Source organism: Triturus cristatus, chromosome 9 (genome assembly GCF_964204655.1).
Source record: "Triturus cristatus chromosome 9, aTriCri1.1, whole genome shotgun sequence".
Taxonomy (NCBI): Eukaryota; Metazoa; Chordata; class Amphibia; order Caudata; family Salamandridae; genus Triturus; species Triturus cristatus.
Genome location: NC_140592.1, coordinates 902,407,332 through 902,430,255, shown reverse-complemented (window position 1 = coordinate 902,430,255; position 22,924 = coordinate 902,407,332). Strand labels below are relative to the sequence as shown.

Genomic DNA, 22,924 nt, shown 5'->3' with positions numbered 1-22,924 from the left:
CGGGGTTTCTTCAAGGTCAACTGGGAAGGGTCCCTACTCTTTACAAATTCAACTGCGACTCACACATAGACTTATACGGAGCACGCGGTCGTGTTCACACACTGCACACGCACTCCGTCGGGTCCCTATCTACTCACCTTAGGTGGTGCCTCCAAGAGTGACTCAGTGGAAACCCCAGAATTCCAGTGATGGTTCATTGGGGGGGTCCACAGAAGTCAAAGGGTTAAGAACCGCAGATATAGTACAGCAGCTTATCTTACCCAGCAGGTTGACAGTTGTGATGAACAGTCTCTCTAACCAATCCAATTTATCCCGAGTTGTCGTAGTTTGGGAAGCTTCCAAAACCCATACATATGGACCTCTATCCTGATTGAATGAATTGCTAAAAGAAAAACAAGACTTGTCAAAGCCAGTAGCTTTGTTTATGCAAAATCTATTGGCTTTGCCCGTGTTTTGTTGCACAGCAGTTGAGCTTCTGTGCAACATGGCTTAAAGTAGAAAAGAAAAAAGTGCTATGACGCAGTCAGTGCTGGACGTTCTGATGACCATCTAACCATTTCATAAAATTTTCCATTTGTATGGTCAGCTAATAAAACTCAGTCGAAGGACACTCTGTTTGTAAGATACTATGAGTATCCAACCTATTTCTATGTCATAACTAAGGCTCCCAGTTTTTTGTTTTTACAGATTTTCACAGATAAATACAGACTGAAAACCATCTGCTTTCCTGTCTGTTTATTTTTAAATATGGAAAAACTGAAAATAAGTACTTTTTGGACGATTCTCACTGCTATCATGGGTGGCAGCTCAGCAGCTACACGGATTAATGGGTAGGGGAATTTAAAAAAACAGATTTTTTTTTTAGCTGTTCTACAATGTAGGTTGTGCATTGTACTGTGAATGTCTAGAACCTGCTGGATATTCAAATATGAATATACTTTTATTGGTTAAATAAATGTGGAAATAAACCCATTGAAGCTTCATTTTACACTAAGCACAAATTAAATACCGATAAACACATATAACATTGAGCATAAAATAAATATAGAAAGAAATGTCAAAAAAATAAATACCAGAAACCCTGGAACCCTAGTCCTAACCCTGCCCAGTGTGATCCAGTCAGGAGCTTTTGTAATTCACAAAATGTGGACTTGGGTCTCGAGCACAAACTACATTAAAAAGCATAAAGACGCCTTAGAAGGGTTACCATCTTAACCAGGACAACCCTGACAATAATTGAAAGCAACAGACTGGACCAGAATGCCACTGAAAGGCAAATCCCTCCATTACCTGAGCGACATCAGGGCGCACATTACCTTTAGTAGTGTGTTTACACTCTTATGCACAAACATTTATGGACCTTTATTTACTAGACCAGTAAAAGGTCCCTTCTCAGTCACCCTTCTTCGCAGAACCAAGGAAGACTGTTCATATGCAAGCTATTCATTGAGCAGTTCAAGAAATTAGGGCCCCATGGGTCTCAAGTTGATCAACCTATTTTCAGCATAATGGGGCACTATATGATTAACACTCCCTAAACGAATTCCCTAGTTCAACAAATCCTGTTTTATTATACTAGGAATTGTTTCTATCACAAGCAAAAAACATTGACGGCTCCTCTATGCACATAAACAGATTCATGGCTTGTCTTCCATCCATAATGCTATCCACAAGTGTTTTTAGCCGCTTTCGTTACAGCGTATCGTTAAAAAGAGTAAGAAAAAGTGAAGTTTTTTTTCGTCTTCAGTTTGTGATAGCGAACATGGGGTGCTTGTCTTTTCCCTAGTTAGCACTATAACTGCCTGATGGTAGAATACACAAATGAAACTGTAAATAATGTGATGTATATGATGGCATTTGATCCAAATACGTTTTTTGACTTGATGGCAGTTTATAATGCAGTTAAGCTATTCTCTAGGAGCTGTCAAGAATGAAATAAAATGTTAAAAATTAAACATGCAATTAATCTCTCTTTTTTAGCAGTATTGGAGCACCGGCATAGCAAGGCTGCAATGAGCTCTAAAGCAAACAGGGAAGTTGACCACAATTCTGGGTTTGTTTAAAACAAAACCTGCTGATTGGGTTGAAGTGAGCCCATCAAAGCCCTGAGCTCTGGCTCCATTGCACCTGTTATACTATTGCTAGCTACTCACCGGTCCTAGAGTTACTTGAGTGCATGAAGAGGTGCTAGCCTAATGGATGTTACTATGTTACATGTGTCTAACATGGGAAACCCAAGGGAGGAGGTCCGGATCACCGGTTTTCAAAAGTACCTGCAGAGTTAATTTAGGTTTAGAAGCCTTATTCAATCAAACCAGCACCAGAAACAATGTTAGGGTTAAGTGGCCAAAACCTTTGATAGAATTCTCTACTCCATTGTATTTTCATCACTTGCTAGGGTCACCTCGGCTGACATTGATTACATTCTATTTATTAGCCCAGCACCTGGGCATTGAAGCCAATCAACTAGGGTCACTTGGAGCACAATCAACATGGCCCAGACAGTAAGCAATTCAGAGATCGGGGAATAATTGTGTAAACCTACCAAGAACCAGGGTATCCACACCAGCTGATGATGGCCAAACCTGATAACATAGAGAATACGGATGCATATCGGAAACTTTACTGGGTTCTAAAGAATGCAAAACGCGTAACCATCAAGAGTGGGTAAAGCAAGTGTTCCAGAAACAAAAAACAAGGGACCCAGACCAACGAGTGGGGCTAGATTGCAGATTCGGCCAACGATCCCGAAGTGAACCAGCCTAGAACCCACGGATCGCCTCGAAGCCAGCAAAAATATCTTTTGGCCATGCTCAAATAATCTACATAGACTAAATTTAGACAGTTTATTTCCTTGTTGCACCTAGGGTGCTTGTGAGGTGCCTGGCTCCCCTTTTGTTCCCTTGATTTGCTGCCTAGCGCTCTGAACAAGCTCCATTACCCAAGAGATCCTTGATCATCACTGCTGGGTGATGCCCGCTCTGGCGGTTGGCCCTTCTGATTGGCTGCCTTCTCTCATGAGGCTATTTCATCATACCCAATGCGTGGACGGGCAGCGGATGCGCCAAAGACCAGCCCGTCAGGGGCCAGTCCCCCTGCCCGTTTGAACTTTCTTCGGAGTCTTTGGCTCCTTATACCGCTGAAGTTTGTAAAGGATCCATTCAGATTATTGACGGCAAGAATTATTGTAACTATTGCTCTTTCTCTTTTACATTGGCAGAGGTTCATAATTTTCGTATGACTGATATTCCTGGCGCCAAAATGACTCCTTTTAAGGGACTTCTGTTAAACTGTTGCTCTCTTGCAAAACATAAGGCGGATATTTTTAACATATTAACTGATCTAACCCCTGATGCTCTCTTTCTAGTCGAGACATGGCTGGGTGGCACCTCGTTGCCGTATATTTTAGATGCGTTACCTGTAGGCTATAAGATGCGCTATAGTAGACCAAAAAGGTGCGGGTATCGCAATTATTTTTAAACCTACTTGGACTTGCTCTCTTTAAAAAAAACAGATTAGATAGTGAGGCGGCTCGATTCACTATCCGTATGTCTAGCAATCAATCCCTGACAGAATTATTGTTGTATCGTCCTCCAGGTCCGGTTACTGATTTTGTCACTAAGCTAGTGGAAGCGGCCCTTGATCTAGTTTTATGGCACAAAAAAATGATTATATTAGGGAATCTCAATCTACACTTTGAATCCAAGGACTGCTAGCAGCCCTATCTCTAATCTGGGACTTACGAACGCTCCAATTAGGTCAATTAGTCAGTGGTCTCACACATGAAAAGGGCCACACTTTGGATCCTATCTTTCCTAATGACCCTTTAACGGTAGGTGATTTGGTTACGCTATCTTGGACTGACCACTTTATAATCCCTTTTGGTTTTCCAATTGATAACAAATGGATTAAGACGGCAGCTCTACCAGTTCCGAGTAGAAACTGGACAAAAATCGCTCTGGAAAAATGCCCTTGAAAAAAATGAACCTAATATAGGAAAGTAAGATCAGAAGACTCTGGCCACCTCACAATATGAGACATGGCTAACTGGAACCATTGATATTCTGGCACCATTAGCTGTGAGAAAGAACCTTGGTTTAGTGAACACTTGGCCTCACTAAACAAACAATGTAAGCTCCTTGAGTGCGGATGGCGGAAGGAATATAACTAGAATGCTAAAGGGCATCTTAAGGAAGCACTTAGGACCAACCATAAACAGTATAGAACGGAAATAATATTATGCCCAATTAATTGATGCTGCGCGCAATCCTGCCAAATAATTATTTTCACTACTGAAATCTCTAATGAAGGCAAAACGCACTTCAGCGACTCTTGTTCCTTTGCGTAAGTTGTGTAATGACATTGCTACTGTTTTCTCTAATAAAGTAGCTAACATATATGAACTTTTCTCTGACTCTCTGAACAAGGATTGTCCAGCTAGGTGTAGAGAACAATCTAATGTTCTAACTGACCTCCCTATTCCAACAGTAGAGGGAGTTAAGAACATCTTTGCGTCTATTAAATAATGCTCTCCGCTGGACTCTGCCCCGCCTAGAATTCTGCAATTAGGGGCGTCAACGATGGTACCCTCTCTACAAGAGCTCCTGAAGCTATCAATTAGCTCCGGTTTGGTACCTAAATGCTGGAAACACGCTATGGTAGTCCCTATTAGGAAAAAATTATGAATAGGTCCCTCCATATTGGACGATATAAGTCCTATCTCGCTTCTTCCATTTGGCGTAAAAATATTAGAAAAGCATGTCAATAATTGCCTGACTAGCTTAATTGAATCTAATGCACTTTTGGACCCCACTCAATCGGGTTTTAGAGCATCATTTTCCACTGAATCTGCTCTCCTTCCATCAGAAGAATCCGACGTCTGCTCTGCAAATTACTCGACCTAAGTGCAGCCTTCGATACGTGTCACGTGACATACTAATTCATAGACTCCAGGAGGCTGGTATTAGAGGCAATGCATTAAAATGGTTCAGATCCTTTTTTCAGGACCAATCATTTCAGGACACTCTCAAATCGTATTTTTCAGACCAATTTCAATCTACGAGAGGGGTTACACAGGGCTCTATTTTGAGCCCTATTCTTTTTAATATATATATATGAAACCCCTGGCTGACATTAAAAGGCATAGAGATCAAGTGGTGTCTTATGCCAACGACACCCAATTAATGGTAAATATGCCTGACCCCTTGGCCATTACAGTTGAGTGTTCTAGGACCTGTCTATCGGAGGTTGCAGTATGGATGACCGACAACTGCTTAAAGCTGAATGCTAGTAAAAGGGAGATCCTTCTGGTGGGCAGAACTCCCTCTACCTGGACATCAGCTTGGTGGCCAGCATCTTTGAGGGAAACGGCCGCGCCTAAATTGAAGGCCAAGAACCTGGGAGTAATTTTTGACTCTAAGTTAACTTTTGATGATCCAATTAGGAAGACAACAGGGAAATGTTTTAGCACCCTGAAGGTCTTCAGGAATATCCTTGATTTAATTACCATAACAGCAAGAAAAACCATAGTACATGCACTTATCACCTCTCAGCTGGACTATAGGAATGTACTCTCTTGGTGCTCCCATAGGGAGCCTAAAATCGCAGCAGCGGGTTCAGAATGCAGCTTCTAGATTGGTCTTAAACCTTCCTATAAGGTCTTCAGCTTCTAGCCCCTTAACTCTCTGCACTGGCTCCGTTAATTAAAATAATTCAGTTTAAAGCCTTTTATGCATGTGCTGACTAATTCTCAAGAAGCAGGGCAAACATATGTGCCCTTGCGAAGTCTAAGATCCTCTGCTGCAAACCTAGCCAGGGTGCCTAGGGTAAAAAGGGCCAGAATGGGAGCGAGATCCTTCTGTCTCCTTTAGTTCTTTAACTCTATTCCTTTTTTACTCTCAAGAGTCCTGCGCGGAGGCGCAGTGTTCGGTGTATTCAGGCGCTTTATAAACTACGTTATTATTATTATACGTGGGCTGGTGGTCAAGCTAGACAACCCGAGCTGCTTTGCTATTTGCAAACTTTTGAAGCAGTTATTCTGCAGAAACCATGGGCTCTTTAGCCTTTTCCTGTTACCAGATTCTTTCACAATGTAGTGCCAGCCGCCAAAGAAACAAAATCTAGCCGCAGTAAAGGTGGACTTGCAATTTACCTATCAACAGCTCTCAATGTCACAAGCACAGAGCAAAAAACTGATTCTGACACACACTAATCCTGCACATACCCTGGAAACAAAGGGGGAAGTCAGAACGGGAACATTATTTAATATCTACATGAAACGAAACTGCAAAGATAGCACTGAGACATCAAAAAAGATGATCGAAAACATCTTCAAAGTAGAGGCAACTCACCCCAGCTTCCTGTTGATTGTCATTGGAGATTTCAATATGAAACTGATGGGCAGGCCAACAAAAAATTAAGTTACAGAGTCACAGGAAGGTCAATGGGTCATCCCAACACAAGTAATATGAGACCTCTGGAGGAAGGATACAAAAGGACTCCATTTTCTTGTCGAATTAGAGCATTCGGGCCTACGGGTCCTTAACATAATTCTCAGATGACATTCCACCTGCATTGTTTTTTAGGTCTCGCCTAGCGACGCAGCGCATGCTCAGTGCTCGCCTTGGCGAGATCTATTGTTGCCGCTTTCTGTGCCGAAGGGGGACAGGACATGGCACGCGCACGGCAGGCAGCGTTAGCACAAGGACAGGAGATGTGCACGCGCTACAGCTCGGCCGCTCTCTCCCTCCCTGTCTGCGCGCACGCTGCATTCACGCTGTTTGCCTGTGCGGAGCTCCTGACGGCAGACTCGGCACAAACGTTGGTGCCTGAAAACAATTTTTGTCATTTTAGCCTTATTTTGGTTACTACAGTCCGCCCCCCCCCCCCCCCCCCTTCCAAAATGAGTTTGCTTAGTGTAAATATAAAAGTAGGAAGCCGAAATACCACGACTAAAACCTAGCGGGCTGACTTGTTTGACCGTGAAATCATCTTCCTGTCACAAGTTTGTTGCGCTTCACGTGTTCCTCTGTTGCGAGGGGAGAAAAGACAGGACGCTTTGCCCACGGTCCATACTACCACACTACTAGGGTCCTCTCACTCATTTCACGTGTGCATCATAATACAAGCATTTGCAATGCAATAGGTCTTGCATTTACGCGAGTTTGAGCTATTGACATTGCAAATAACAATGCCTTTTATTTTTGTTTTTGAAACCTAAATAAAAGGAATTGTTATTTGCAATGCCAATAGCTTAACCTCGCGTACATGCGAGACCTCTTGCATTGCAAATGCTTGTTTACTTCACCAGTAGAAACTCTTTGATAGACTATACTAGGGCCTCCTTGCCCCTGCTAATCATATCCACTCTTTTAAAATTGGTACAAGATCTGAGCACATTCATTGTCCTCAGGAGCTAGAATTGGCCACGGAATTGAGAGAGAATACATGTATGGTAGAAGTTGATGGATCAGCATACACGAATGATCTAAAGAGAGTAAAGTGGACTACAGTAACAATCTAAAATCATTGGCTCAAAGGACAATTGGGAAGTGTTAATAGACTCTTTTGCAAAACAACAAGCCTCAAGAGTAAAAACCAACAAGGGCACCCCCAGTGATTCATCAAGAGATTAGCCGCAATTGTCATGCCAGAGGGGTAGTGAAAGAACTGAAACACAAAGTTGACAAAGCCCTGAGTACAGTGAGGAAATTCCAAAACTATGCAAGCTTAATATCTGATTGAGGAGCTCAAAAAAAGATCTAAAATTGGTGACCTAGAAAGAAAAACAAACCAAAGAAGCCTACTTGGCAGGCTAATTTGGGACATTAAGCGCTATACCTCTAGTTCTTTTTGGAGAGCGGTAAACGATATAAACAATCCACCAAAGCACCGCTTGGACTCAAACCTCTCTGAGGAATCCTGGGCTAATTTCCTGTATGCCCATTTTAACTCTGGCTTGGCAACTCTTCATGCACATACAAGAGCAGAGTCAATGATGACCATAGCTGGGGGTTCCCTATCCAAGGGCCATGACAGTCCACACTTCACTTATAAAGATGTCGAGCACACAGATAATAGTTTGTTAGCAGTCAATTCCAACTGCATCAAACGGCAGATATCTAAGGGTCGCATCGCTGGAGCCTCTGGACCAAGTGGAATCCGACCCGCTATTTTCAAAGATGTTCCAACCAAATGGGCAGAGCATATAGCCCCACTGTTTAATTATGCCCTGACAGATAATATAATAGCAGCTTCATGGAGTGGGTCGATTATCGCCAACATTCAGAGGGGGTGACTAGAGAGTTGCAGAGAACTACACACTCATCGCCCTCATAGACAACGAGGCAAAATACTATTCTGGTGTGCTGTTGGAGCATGTCTTGGATTGGGCTACTACAAAATATAATATGGATTAAACCAGCTTCACAAAAACAAATGGAGACAACTACAAATATCATTGTTAAATTGATTAAAAAGCCACTTTTGACTGCGTCAATCGAAGCAGGCTTTGGAGGAAACTTACCAATTGACACATCCCTCTGGTGCTCCTCAGAGCAACTGAAAACTTGTATACAAACACATGGGTAAGAATTAAGCTGGGTAATGGAGAAAACGTATCCAGGGCACTACTCCCAACCGAGGGCCTTAAACAAGGGTTTGTTTTTGGCACCAACACTTTTCAACCTATTCCTTGCAGACCTACCTCTGTCACGTGGCTAGGTTAGGCCCGAGAAGAAACACTGCCATTATACATGTACACATTTCTTGAGTTGCCGCCTTTTCTACACAATGGCATTTGACACATATTTGCTTGCATGTCAGTGCAGGAATAGTTTCTCGGAAACCATTTTGCTTACAATTACTCTTAGTAAGTACACTATCACGACACCTTGAACTTTTAGTGCAAGGCCTAGACCCACATTATGCAAATGTTGTTGTTCGTCCATGAGGTGACATAGCTATCACAAAGAAAATAAACAGTCAGCCAGGCTGAAGCCTCGACACGGAAGCATGAATGATGTTATTATAAATACACACATTTCCGTGCTCAAGTTAGATGAGCAATCTGCTGTAATTGCGAGGTCGTCGCTGAGTCTCAGCACATCTGATTCCTGTTTACCCTCTGCGAAAAAGTATGTCTAACTTGTGACCAAGACGGGGACCTATATACTTTGCCTTCAGGTAATAGGGACTTATTTCATCCAGTAGGGGATTCTTGGCAGAACATCTGCCCTACGCAACTAGGCTAGGGAGCACATAGTAGGAGTGCACTATACCCAGTGCTTCTATGCCAACATATATACACTGTTTTGCATGACGGTGAAATCGTTCATCCTTGTCACTGTCCTTATGCTGCTTATCACTTTTATCTACTTCTTTCTATTAATCTTTGCAGCACATATATTTTATACAAGAATCACAATGGTTCAATACATATTGAAAACGTCCCTTTGTGTATTTCTTGTGTATCTTTCTGAGTAAGCATGAGTGACTGAGCGAAAAGGTTCTAGATCTGTTATCCTGATTCCTTGGGCAGTCAGGGTTGTCCTGTTCTAAGGTTGCCCAAATCATTTGTTACCTTGCCAAGTTTAGGGGTACTTATGGTGGCACTGTGACCTAGCAGGCTTATAGGTCAACATATCCTGAGGGGATGCATGGAATCAGTCCAGCACCATCCCAACGTTTATGTTGTCCAACAAAGGAACAGTTCCTACTGAGAAAATGAAAACCGTACAACATCCTGGCTTTGGCCTGTGTCAATCTCCACACACCGAAACTTGGCAAAATACATCTGTCTAACCTCCTGTATGCAGATGATCTGGTATTGATCAATCGGACAAAGGTCGGCCTGCATACGAAAACTATGACCCTCCGGAGAGGAGCTATTGAATAGGCCAGTTGGTATCCTCGACTGGGCCAAAATCGACAAAGCTTGTGAATACAAATATCTTGGCCATCTATTCGACAGCAACAGCACATAAAGAGGAAACCAAAAGAAAAGGGATTGCTGTGGCAATAGGGCTGAGAACTCTATTTAGAAACCTAAGAGGTCCATCGTATACTCCCATCCTAGAAATTGCAAGGGCAGAGGTAGTACCCTCCCTGGCATAGGGTAGTGAAGCACTACGGGCAGAGATTCAAACATCATAGACATAACATATAGCAAGGATATACAGGCACACGTTATAACCTGCTAGCTATTCATCTCCAGCACAGATTTCACTAGTGAGGCGTGCGGCCTTTGTCATTTCTTGTTATATAGAATAAGAGCCTCTGGTTAAAAACTCTGTAAATTATAACATATGGATGGAGACAACCAACGGATCTCACTCACCCGCCAAGTAATATTTATTCACAATTGCTAGGTTCAGTCTAGCAGGAGCATGGTCTGCAACACCAACCTATGAATTCTTTAAAGAGTCGCAAACAAAACATCTAAAATTCTATCGTCCTTGGAGGACAAGGCAACTTTAGAAAAACGATCACATGCCTAGATGGTCCTAAACTGCTACAAGTCACTTAAGCAGCAGCAGTATATTGCAGAAGCTTTTAACAGCAGGCTAAAAGGACAATTTCTGAAATTCCAACTGGCAATTCTGAAATCAAACATGCATGCCACTCCCTGACAAAGACAGTAAGGAAAAGGAGACTGCAGGCTGTGGGACCACCCAAAGGAAGACCTATTTCATTTTGTGTGTCTTAGTAAAACAGCACTCCGCCTTCGTCATCACTGGCTTCATCCACTTTGGAACTAGCTCATGGTACGCTCTTGCAAACACACGGTACTGATCTGCCTCAATTCAGATGATCCTCAACTTTTATGTTGGATTGTGGAATACCTCCAGGCGGTTAAAAGGGCATTAAAGAAGGAACACAGCCAGAATGATTGAGATAGATATATATATATATATATATATATATATATATATATATATATATATATATATATATATATATATATATATATATATATATATATATATATATATATATATATATATATATATATATATATATATATATATATATATATATATATATATATATATATATATATATATATATATATATATATATATATATATATATATATATATATATATATATATATATATATATATATATATATATATATATATATATATATATATATATATATATATATATATATATATATATATATATATATATATATAATCTTTTTTGAATAACCCAATTAACAACATTATTTCATAGCCACAGACCCCTAGAAGGCTATTGCAGGTATGACTGGCAACCTTACAAGTTCCTTTGTTGCGATTAAAGGCTAACAATCTGATATCCTAAACTTGTTGTCACAGTGTGATCTAGATACTCTCCACTCTGTTAATCTGCAAACTGATATGGCCAGAATCTGTCAATAATGTATACATAATGACTTTTAAATTGAATTTTAAGCACTGCAAGCCACATCTTCTCACAAAAGATTACTTGTACAACTGACTATAAAGTACAAAGTTTGCACTTAAATCGCTGTTCAGCACTTTAGCCACCACCTGAGCATTTGCCAAGGACAAAATATTTGTTGCAAGTGCTTTATGGTTTAAATATTTTTATTGAGAATCAGCCAAATGGACATACATCGGGGCACAAGTACACATTGCTATGATATAACTACTATCCGAGTCATTGTCATGCTGCTTATGATCCAAGTGCGCCCAGCTGAATAATCATTTGATCAAACACAACTTTGCAACATCAAGACCCCCCCCAACATAAAAAAGGAAAGAAAAAAAAACCCCTCTAAAGAAACCCCCCTAAATCCCCGTCCCCCATTTCTCCCCCCCCCCCACTCCCCCCCCCCCCCCCCCCCCCTTCCCTGGCTCCGCGTCTTCCCTGTGGCCCAACCAAATTTAATGTTCATCTCCCTCCGGGTTCTCTGTAATACGTAACAGCCTCAGATACCGGGGACACGTGACCTCCCTAAATTCAGAAGCTAAAACGGACAAAAAGGGCCTCCATAACTCCCCGTACTTGTCCCCTTCCCCTGCCATGGTTAGTGCTAACTTTTCCATTCCTAGGATATACCACAAACGGTGCAGCCATCCCGTGAAGGTCGGTAACTGGGGTGTACGCCAGTGTGTAAGTATGTTTTGTATAGCAGACCCAAGTGCGATGGCCATCAGCCAGCCTCTGCGTGAACGCAGTGGATAGGTCAGAGGGTTGGGCAAACCTAAAATTACGTAAGCTGGGAAACGCGGTATTTCCGTCACAAAGTGAGTGTCCACTTCATCCAGCACCTGCTTCCAGTAGGATTGGAGATGTGCGCTGTCCCACAGCACGTGCGTTAAGCTACCCACTTGACCGCAACCCCTCCAGCATGTCGCCTCCCGAGAGTGGTCCATCGCGTGTAACAGTCCGGGGTGTAATACCAGTATGTCACAATCTTCGTGAGAGTCTCCATGAGCCCCATGTGGTATACTGAGTGCCGTGCCCTGTAATAGATGCCCTCCCATTCTTTATGACTCAGTGTTCTTCCCAGTTCTCGTTCCCACCGGCTCCTGCTAGAGTTATATGTGTGCTTGTGTTTGATCTGCAATTGTTTATAGAGATCGGAAACAAGGTGCTTGTCTGATGTACGTGTAATAAGCCAACGCTCGTAGGGGGAGAGGCGCCTGTCTGCCCCGGAGAGAACCTGTGACTGGAGCGCCCAGTGCCTCACTTGCATATACCGCAACCTCTCCGTCTCCGGTAGCCCAAAATCACTCTGCATCTGAACGAACGAGTGTACCCCACCCTACCCATAAACATGACACAGGGACCGGCAGCCCGCTGTCCTCCAGCTCGCAAAGGCGGCATCTTCTAGTCCTGGGGTGAAGTCGGGGTTGCCTGTCAGCGGGGTAAGCGGGGACGGGAACGATGTGAGTTCATGTGTGAGACTAGTGGCGTCCCAGACTTCAAGAGGGACCCGCGTAATATGGGAGGCATACAGGTTAGGAGGCCGATGCGCTTTGCGTAAGAAAGGAATGTCCTGTAAAGGACGCGCAGCCACCGCCTGATCTTGAAATAGCCAATGTTTCTCGGACTCCCATCTGCTCCACTCCACTAGGTATCTCAATTGGGCTGCTTGAAAGTAGAGCCTCAGATCTGGGACTCCAAGTCCACCCGCTTCCGGTGCTAATGCCACCAGCGCCCGTCGCATTCGCGGCTTCCTCCCATTCCAGATAAACCCGGGACAGGTCCGACTGCATCGTTCGAATCCATCCCCCTGGCGGACGGAGAGGTATAGTGCAAAAGAGGTAGAGAATCTGCGGGAGAATGGTCATTTTAACTTCTGCGACCCTGCCCAACCACGAGAGGGGATAGTGCCGCCATCTGTCGAGTTCCCGGCGGATCTTGTCACGCAACAGCGTGTAGTTCGTTTGGGCCGCTCTAGAGAGCGATGGGGCCAATTGAATCCCCAGGTACGGTATTGTGTCTGCCGCCCATCGGATGGGGAGCTGGGTGTGCAAGTGATCACGGGTGGGCTGCGATAGGTCTAGGGCTAAGGATTTCCCTGCGTTCACTCTAAACCCGGCAGCTCGCGTGAAAACCTCCAATTCTGCCCAGCACGCTGGGAGAGCAGACCTCGGATCGGATAATGATATTAAGACATCATCCGCGTATAGACTGTGTGGACGAAGCCTCCAAACCGTATTCCCGTGATCTGTGTTTTGTCGCACCCTCTGAGCCAGTGGTTCCTTATCAAGGGCGAAGAGGAGGGGGGACAGCGGGCACCCCTGCCTCGTGCCCCTCTCAATGTGAAATTGAGAGGATGTGTACCCGTTCACTCTGACGGTGGCGGTGGGGAATCTATAACAGTTAAAGATATGTGTGCGGAATCGGTCGCCTATTCCTGCCTTCTCTAGGACCTGTTCCAGAAATAGCCAATGTACTCCTTTTCGGCATCAATGGCCAGCATCATGAACTCCCCCGGGACCCGAGTAGCCTTTTCTATAAGATGCAAAATCCGCTTCGTATTGTCTGTCGTTTGCCGCTCGGGGATAAAGCCTGCCTGGTCCGGGTCTGTAAGGCCCGGCATAAGGGGGCCGAGTCGGGAGGCCAGTATCCCCGTATATAGTTTAAGGTCTGTGTTAAGTAGCGATATCAGGCGGTAAGATCCACATTGTGAGCTATCCTTGCCTGGTTTGGGAATTACTGCTATCGAAGCCTCCAAGAGGTCGCCCGGGATAGCTCCCTGGGTCGCAAAGGAATTGAACAGCTTAGTAAGGATCGGGGCCAGCAGGGAGCAAAATTTCTTGTAAAAAATAGCGGGAAATCCGTCTGGACCCGGGGCCTTTCCCAGTTTGAGCCGAGAAATGGCAGACACTACTTCCTCCATTTGAATATTTCTTTCTAGATGGTCGGTCTGCGCCTTGGACAGTGTCGGCAGTGTGACAGAGTCTAGGAAAGCCGTCCCATCAGAGCTGGCCAGCGGGGCCTTTGCGTACAAGGTCGCGTAAAAATCTCAGAATGCCTCCGCAATATCCCCGTCCTCTGTTGCTTCCGTGCCATCTTCCCGAGAGATCATTTTAACCCCCGGTCGCTGACGAGTCTCTCGGAGTTTATGGGCCAGGAGGCGCCCACACCTGTCCCCACCCGCGTAGTAGGCATGTCGCAGCCTCAATGCTGCAAACTCTGCCCTGTCTTGGTCGAGCGCCGCCAACTGTTGGCGGGCCGCTTTGAGTCGCTGCCATAATCTCGGGGCTCCCGTCCGCTGGTGCATCCGCTCCAGTTCCCGCACCTGCTGTGTAAGCTCTTCCCGTTTGCATCCGCGCTCCCTGTTGTCCGCTGCCGAGATCGAGATGAACTCCCCTCTAAGAACCGCCTTCAGCGCCGCCCATTGTGTGGCAAGTGTTGTGTCTGTGTTGTCGTTATGTGTGAGATAATCATGTATGTTGCGCCGAATGCGTTGAACCACCTCTTCTCGGTGCAGGAGAGTGACTCTAGGACGCCACACTCTGGAGGGACGCGATGTGGGTGGGAGGGTGAAAATCGCCGTCACCGGAGTGTGATCTGATAAAGACGCCACCCCTATGTCAACTGCTGTCGAAAGCGCCCGCGCCGATGCCGATACTAAGATGTGGTCCAGTCTAGCGTAAGTCTTATGCGCATTAGAGTAGAAGGAGTATTCCCTGTCCCGTGGGGTGCATGGTGCGCCAGAGGTCGCATAGCCCCAGGTCCTGCAAGCGCGCAAGTCCCTCCGCAGAAAGTGCCCCGGTTTGATGAGAACGCTGACTGGATCTATCCTGAACATTATCGAACACCAAATTAAGGTCCCCCCCCCCCCGATAATGATATGGCGGTCAGGTGTAGTCGTGGCCTCTGTGAGTGCAGAGTGTAAAAATCACTCCGGTCCCTCGTTCGGGGCATATATGGAGCTAATAGTAAACGGCATCCCCCCAAGTGCAAAGCGATCAGTCAAGAGGCGCCCCCTAATCTCGGCGACCTTATGAAGGACCTCCCCCCGAAACCGTTGTACCACTAGAACCCCTGCTGTTTTAGTAGTCCCGGAAGAGAAGAACTGGGTGGGAAACTGCCTAGACCGAAGGTGATGGCAATCGTGCGCCAATAAATGGGTTTCCTGCAGGAGGCAAAGGTCTGCGTGGGAATTTTCTAAGCATGATAGAACAGCCCTACGCTTAACTGGGTTATTAAGACCCCGGACATTCAGGGTCAGTACCTTAAGCGTGGTGGGTGGCATAATGTGTATCGCATTGGGGACGCGGCAGCTGTAAAGCATCATGTATCACTGCTGTCATTGGGGTGAATCCACCTACCGTGGAAGGAAGCCCCCCTCCGGCCAGAGGTCTGGATGTGAGAAAAGCAGTCTCTCAGGTGCCGTGCATGTCCGGGTCAGCCATTATTAGAACCTGAGAGATCCGTTGACACAGCTTCCAACGCCGATAGCCAGCCTTTCGTGATCTCCGCAGCTGGTGGCTTCTTGAGACGGCGTCTGCACCCCTGTTGACGCCAGCGTGGCCCAGTGTTTCCTGCATCTGACGCGGGGTCCCTTCACCACCTTCTTCCTCCGGGAGGTTCATCCCCAGCAGCCGGCTGGCCTCAGACAGAGAACGCAATTGGTACAGTTTGTCATCTTTACGAAACACCAAGCAGAAGGGATGACCCCAGCTGTAGGGAATGTTATTGTGTTGGGAGGTGCGTCGTGATGGGTTTAAATAGGCGCCTTTTTTGTAGCGTGAGAGCGGACAGGTCCTGGTACAACACTGGTTTGTGATCACGAAATTGTAAGGGGTGCAGACGGCGTGCTTTTTGCATTATCAGCTCCTTGGTGCGGTAATCCTGCACGCACACTAGAATGTCTGACGGAGGGGCCGACGGTGCTCTGGGGGGGCCCACCCTGTGCGCCTGATCAATCTCCAAGTTTGTGTCCAGAGGGCGTTCCAGAATGTGGTTGAACAGTTCCTTCACGTAAGTGAAAAGATCCTTTGAGTCTTCATCCGCCTTCACACCCCTGATTCGGATGTTATGGCGACGGGAGCGATTCTCGAGGTCCTCAAGGTGAACCTGAAGATCCACCTGTTGATCGTGCAGTCTGATGATCTCCTGCTGTAGATTTGCTACTTCCTCATCCCTTCCATCACTCTTGCCCTCCAGGTCCGCCACCCTTTCACCAATGCCATCCATGTTGCGGCGAACCTCTTTGAGCTCAGACATGAACTCTTGCTTGAAGGTTTGGATATCGTCCCGCAGCGCGGCAAACATAGACTCCAGGAAGGCCTTGGTGATGGGCTCAGAACCCCCAGCTTCCGGCTTCCCTTTTCCCAGCCCTCCGGGTTCCGCAGTCGCAGCCATCTGACCAGCCGGGGACTTGGAGAACAGATCCTTAATAGTTTTGTCCTGCCGTTTCCTGGAAGTGGACATAGCGTGATCCACAAAACCCTGTGTGTGTCCTGCAGAGATCCTGCCCCCTTCCCACCAGTCCGCCGCCAAGGGGACAAGACCCGGTCGACGCCCGGAGGGGCTCAAGGATCACCGCCGCTAGCTCTGCGCGAGGTTATTCCACTGCTTCCTGCCACTTGTGGCGCTCCTGACCCCGGTCCCCGCAGAGGTGTTGTATTGCTGGAGGGCCCTCCGCCCCTGTTCGGTGGGCCTGTGCTTCCAGGCCGTGTCCACAGCACCAATGCCAGCGCGTACCCTCGTGTCCCCCTCTGCGAACTACTTCCGCCCTTAAGCAGGCACTATGTGCGTCGCCTGCCGCTCATGCTCTTCACTCTCCAGACCATTCACCCCTCTATACGGTGGGGGCCCGGCACTGCACCGCAATTCCGGAAGCCCGCCAGGCCGCGGGAGCACGAACTCCAGGTGCCCCACGCCGATCTCAGTCCCATCCGAGATATACACACAGCTACCGGGGAGGGGGAGGAGAGCACGCGACCGGCCTCTGGACTCTGTCGCACCGACCCAGGTCCTTTCCGCTGAGACGGCGACGCCCCCTCCGATGTCCCCTGCCTCCGTGCTCCGCGGCCTGCGCCGCCGCCCGTGTCCGTCCCCAGCTATGAGGGCCAACCTCTTCTTCCCCGTCCAAGTGGGCTGCCGACTGCCAGCCACAGGCCCCCAGGATCTGCGCGTCAACTGCCAACCGTCCCCGGACCGGGGCGCCACTGCTGGGCCGGGGGGAGAGGCGCGCGAAGGCCCCCCCCTCCCCCGCTCACCGCAAGCCCCGCTATGGCGCCTCCCCCTTCAGATATGCATGTCGTCCCCGTGTGTGTGGCTGCAGGGCCCTCCGCATTTCCTTCAGCCTCTTGTAAAGTCCCGGCGTGGGAGGGCCGAGCGTCTCTCGGCCCCGCTGTCCCCCGTCGGAGCACCAGTGGCAGGCCCAGGCCTCACAGTCCTCAACGGGCTCTCCGCAGCCCCGCCCCCGCTCCGGCGCAGCTCCTGTCGTCCCCAATGGCGGGCCGGACCCCGCTCGGTTGCGGCACTGCTCCACAGGCTCCCGGGGGCTCCCGCTCCGTCCTAGCCACCGCTCCTGGGGGCCCCCTCCACTCACCTTCCGTCCTCGATTCAGGGGCTTCCATCGCTGCCTCCACCGGCTCCCGTTCTTCTCGTCGGCCCTGCCTCCTCCGGCGCGGCTCTAACAGCGTCGCGTGCCGCCTCCTTCCTCTCGCGGCCAGCGCAGCCCTCGGCCGCCGAGCTTCACTCCGCCGTCGGTTGCCAATGGTCACGGGACTCCGGGGAACGCAATCCAGACCCCGTCAGGGCTATTGACGGCCTGGCAGCCGGTGCTAACTCCGACCCTGGCGGGAGCTTCAGAGCAGGACGACTGCTCACTCCGCCATCTTGGCTCCGCCCCTGTTGCAAGTGCTTTAAAGCCCTATTAGGACCTGGAGCGGGACAAAACAGTGGTTTAGCACCCGCAATCCAAAGGACAAATTCACGTCCTTAAACCTGCTCTTTTGCACTTCCCTCCTTCAATAGCCCTTTGTTTTTACCAGGGGAGAAAAAACCATGCACTTTAACCTGCTTAAAACACACAAGGGGATCAATCTGTGGGTTGAGCATGGCACTGTGTCATAGAGCATGTTTTACAAACCCCTTAAGGGGCATGCTATTTTGGCTTCCTTACACAGCTATTGTGTCTTCCTTACCCAGCTTGCATGCCATACCCACACATTGCGCCAAGGATGTGGAATTCCTATAACCCGACACCCGGGACATATTGTTTAGGGTCGAGGGCAAAAAGTTTTCATGTGTATTTTGTCCTTGGGGCAACCCCCTTCAGCACAAACCCTTAGGCTGCCAGTTTACAGTACCACATTATGGATAAGGGAAAGGCATTGCCTGCAGTTAAGGTTATATTTGTGCCTGTGTAAATCCTGTTCAAACTTGTATTTTTGGTTCATTAACCCCTTGTGTGCGGGTTTATATCTCCCGCTGTGCGGGAGAAATAAACGCGTGCGCGATTACGATGGCTCCCGGCCGTCGTGCGCACACGCCCACCGTAATGCACGACGGCCGGGAGCCGTCGTGCGCACACAAGGGGTTAATGCAGAGCCTTTATTATTAGGATGAGTAAATGTTGTAAGCTCGGACTGCACTACTGACAGTGGTTGGGTTATAAAAATGTGCACACACGTTTGCAAAGTTTAACACTGAGGCTATGTATACTGCTCTCAGAATGCGCTCTGATTAGATGCAAATATTTGCAGAAGACTGAGAGCAAGATTGATGTTTCTTTGCTTGCAAACTAAAATGTTCACAAAAAAATGCAAAAACATTTAGCTATACTACTTAAAAAATATAGGTACCATTTCTTTGCAGCACCATTTAGTAAAATGTGTTGATGAATGCTAGCATTTCCCAAAAATATTCATAGTGGAAAATGAGTGTAACCAGTTTTGATAAGATTATGGGAAACCCAAATAAATAAGCACTGGCAAAGTCAGTAGGTCTAAAATTGTTGGTCAGCCTTTTGGTTTTGTCAATGCGGGATTTGTTTTGGCATGGTTTTTGTAAAACCTTATTAGTGTGAGTGCTGCCGGGACCTCACCATTGTAACAAACATTGACAAAAGCAAAAAAAATTTGGTCTCAAAAAGCATACATTGCACAGTAGTTCGGGGCACTGAACAAAACGACTGTGCCAATAGGCTCCTTGTAAAAGAACAGAATGCAGTCAGTCCCAGTGAAGCCAGTCAAAAGGGCATTCCAACCCTAGAACTGCTGCTTACCGTTACCTTCATCCCCAGTATGTATATCTGCGGAAACGTGGCAACAGAAGGGAATTGCTAGTATTCAAACCCTACTATGGAAGGAGCCATGGCATAATTAGAGAGGCTATTTCAGAGTTCTTATATGATGAGATTGCAGTCATAATTTGTCGCCACATTACACAAAAGGGACTACTGGATTTTGTTACAGGACCATTAGATTTATGAAGCAACCTGCCCCAGGGACAAGTAGATATTTTAATAAATTCCCCACCCCTGTTGCACTTTAAAGTGTAAAAGTGAGTACTTCAACTAGCTCGCTTCTGCCTTACTGACCCATTATCCTAAGAAAGTGCCCAGGGAAAAACCATTCGCACACATTTTTTACCTTCCATTGCTGTTTGCAAAAGGCAATCCAGAACAATGAGGTTCTGGGGTTACAGTTGTTATTAGTATTTAACGTTGTTTTACACTGTGTTTTTATTAATTTTAATGGTGAATACTGTGTATGCGAAGGTTTTTTATTAATCTTACATAATAAAGTTATTTACCTTCTCACTCCAGCTTATACTTTGTAATGTTATATATTTTACTGGAATAAGGATTTAAAGGGGGAGTTAATTAATGTGAGAAATATATTTTTAGCAGCACCTATGAGATTGTATAATGCACATAAATTTTGATTGTGTTACTTGAGTTGCCAAAGTTATGACCACACCTGTAAATTCACTTTATCCCATGCATGTCTGTTACTTTATCTTGCAAAAAAAGCGCTTTGTAAACATAAATAGCCGTACAGTAGAAACGACTTCATTGTCAAATCTTTACCTTGTGGGAAAAAAAACGGGCAGCCAGTATTTCTTAAAGATTCCCCCATAGTTATTCTGCCAGATAATATGCAAAGTTGCACATGTTGTACAATACTTTATATTGTTTCAGACAATGGTGGTGGTCTCTGAAGCTTGTTTTTCAATGGCCTGACATCTATAACTGGAAAAGCGCATCTAGAAACCCAGACACAAATTAATTGTTTTATCAAAATGAGGGGCCTCTCTTCCTGAGACACGAGGTGAAAGTAGGAGTTTCATTGTGCTGGTGTGCCGAGTGAAATAATTTAAAAGTACTAATTCTAGACTAGATTTGGAGCTGCTTTTTATCTAGTCTAGTCTGATAACTTCAGTGGAACACATCTGTATTGTTGACAAGCCACCTATGTATTAAGTTAATGTTAATGTTTATAAACATTGTTCCAGAGTTAACTGTATATGTTAAAGTTCTTGGCCTTTGGCTTATGCCTAATCCATAAAACCTTACAGCCTTCTCTCTTGTTTCTTTCTGCAGGTGGTTGGTCATGCTTTTGATCATGTAAATGATGATTCCGAAACTCAATACCACGAGACGGTATATTCCTTATTGGACTCTCTCAGCCCAGCATACCGTGAAGCCTTTGGAAATGCACTTTTACAGAGACTAGAAGCCTTGAAAAAGGAAGGGCAATCTTGACTCCATAGTCTAAAGCTAGTTTTAATTCTTGTAGAGAAAACCGTTTTTGCTGCCAAGTATGCTAAGCATGAAGTTTGAAATGTATTTTGGGCTTCTGCACATGCTCCCTTCTTCACAAAGCAGTATTTAGTTGTAGTTTTACTGTTAAATTGACTGCGCATTTGTGAGTCACTGCCTTTAGCTAATGTGAGCAATGAAAAGTATATTGCTGTGCATGTTTACTTACATGGCGCTGTCATTCGGTCTTAGAGAGTTCTTCAGACACTTGGTTACTGCCAGAGTGGGCCCACCTGAAAGTCAGCTCACTATCTTAGCCATTGGGTCTGCTTGGCTCTGGTAGTGATGGCTTACTTTCTTTGTTTGCAATCTTTTTGCCTAAATGGAGCACTCAGTACTTGGATTTTTATTCTAGGCAGCATCTTTTCAGTGTTCATATTTGCAGCAAGATATCGTCTGTTTCAAGGTGCCAGCAAAGAGATAGTTTAAAAAAAATGTTTTTTATATTTGCATATACTTTCTTGACTCCTTTTAAATGAGTGATTAAAATAAGTGTTAATGTAAAATAAAAACAATTCTCTGAGGCTTAGTTAATCTTTGCTAACTACATTTTAATGGGTAATGGTTAAAGAGTTTCTAAGTAAATTGGGTACCTGCGAACTATTACTTATGAGAACTCTGTGCCCTTTTCGTTGTTTACACACTATGTGCTTAATTTTAAAAGCTTCCTATTAATGAGGTTCAAATGCTTTTGCCTTTTTGATAGGTTCTTTAAGATTAATTGGAAGGATAAATTGCAGTATTAAAACATGTTACGGCTAATAACAGCACACCATATACGTTTTGGTATAGAGCAATTCACATATGAATGTATTATGTATAACAGTTGTACAATAGTGAAGCACATCAATAGATTGTAAAAAGAAGACCTTTGTCTGGGGATGTATAAGCATTTTAAATTGTTTTTAGTCTTATTAATCTTTGGCCAAATGTTGCATTATGTATGTTATAATACAACTCTTATTTGCATAGGATTTTTATGTTGTATTAGCTTAAAGAATTTTTTAAGGTGGTCACTGTTTTACGGCAACTTTCTTTTTTTGACGGTGTTGCAAGTTGTGCTTACACAACAACCAGTTATGCTGTATTCATTTTATGAATTGAAAAAAGATGATGCTGTGAAACAAATTAAACAAGTGAAAATAAAGGAAATATTTTTAATGCATCTAAAATGTTACCTTTGGTTCATTAATTTATTAGTTATATTACTCACTGGTGATTGCCATTGCCCTAGTTATATGTAGTGCTTATAGAGTTGGGACTCTGCATGGAAAATGCAATTTTTACTTTACTTATAACTTTGGCATCATTTGATGAATCTGCACAAAATTAGTTAGTTTAATTGGCATACCAACTTTCAAGCAGATCCTTTTAAGAGGTGGAAGAAAATCCAGGGGGCCCGGGGCTAAAAAAAAAAACAAGCATTTACAATGCAACGGTCTCGGCATTGTTAAAGTTAGAGCTATTGGCATTGCTCATGACAATGCTGTTTCTTTAAATGTTTTAAAAACATAAACAAAAATAATGTCATGAGCAATGCCAATAGCTCTAACTTTACCAATGCCGAGACCATTGCATTGTAAATGCTTGTTTTTAGATTTAGAGGCCAATGGACAGTTTGTTTGCCCTTTCTAAACAGTCGCCCACTCGTGCCCCACAATTACCTCACAATTA

General features: G+C 45.3%; 1 protein-coding gene across 3 annotated transcripts in view; it reads left to right on the top strand.

Annotated features, from left to right (window-relative positions):
- GSKIP (GSK3B interacting protein) overlaps positions 1 to 22,422 on the top strand; it is a 60,097-nt gene extending 37,675 nt beyond the window's left edge. For all 3 annotated transcript variants that reach the window (XM_085626436.1, XM_085626435.1, XM_085626437.1), the window contains exon 3: positions 21,032 to 22,422. In XM_085626436.1, the coding sequence (XP_085482562.1) occupies positions 21,032 to 21,193 (162 nt within the window). In that variant the 3' untranslated portion in view covers positions 21,194 to 22,422. The remainder of the gene's footprint in view (positions 1 to 21,031) is intronic.
- The last annotated feature ends 502 nt before the right edge of the window (positions 22,423 to 22,924 follow it).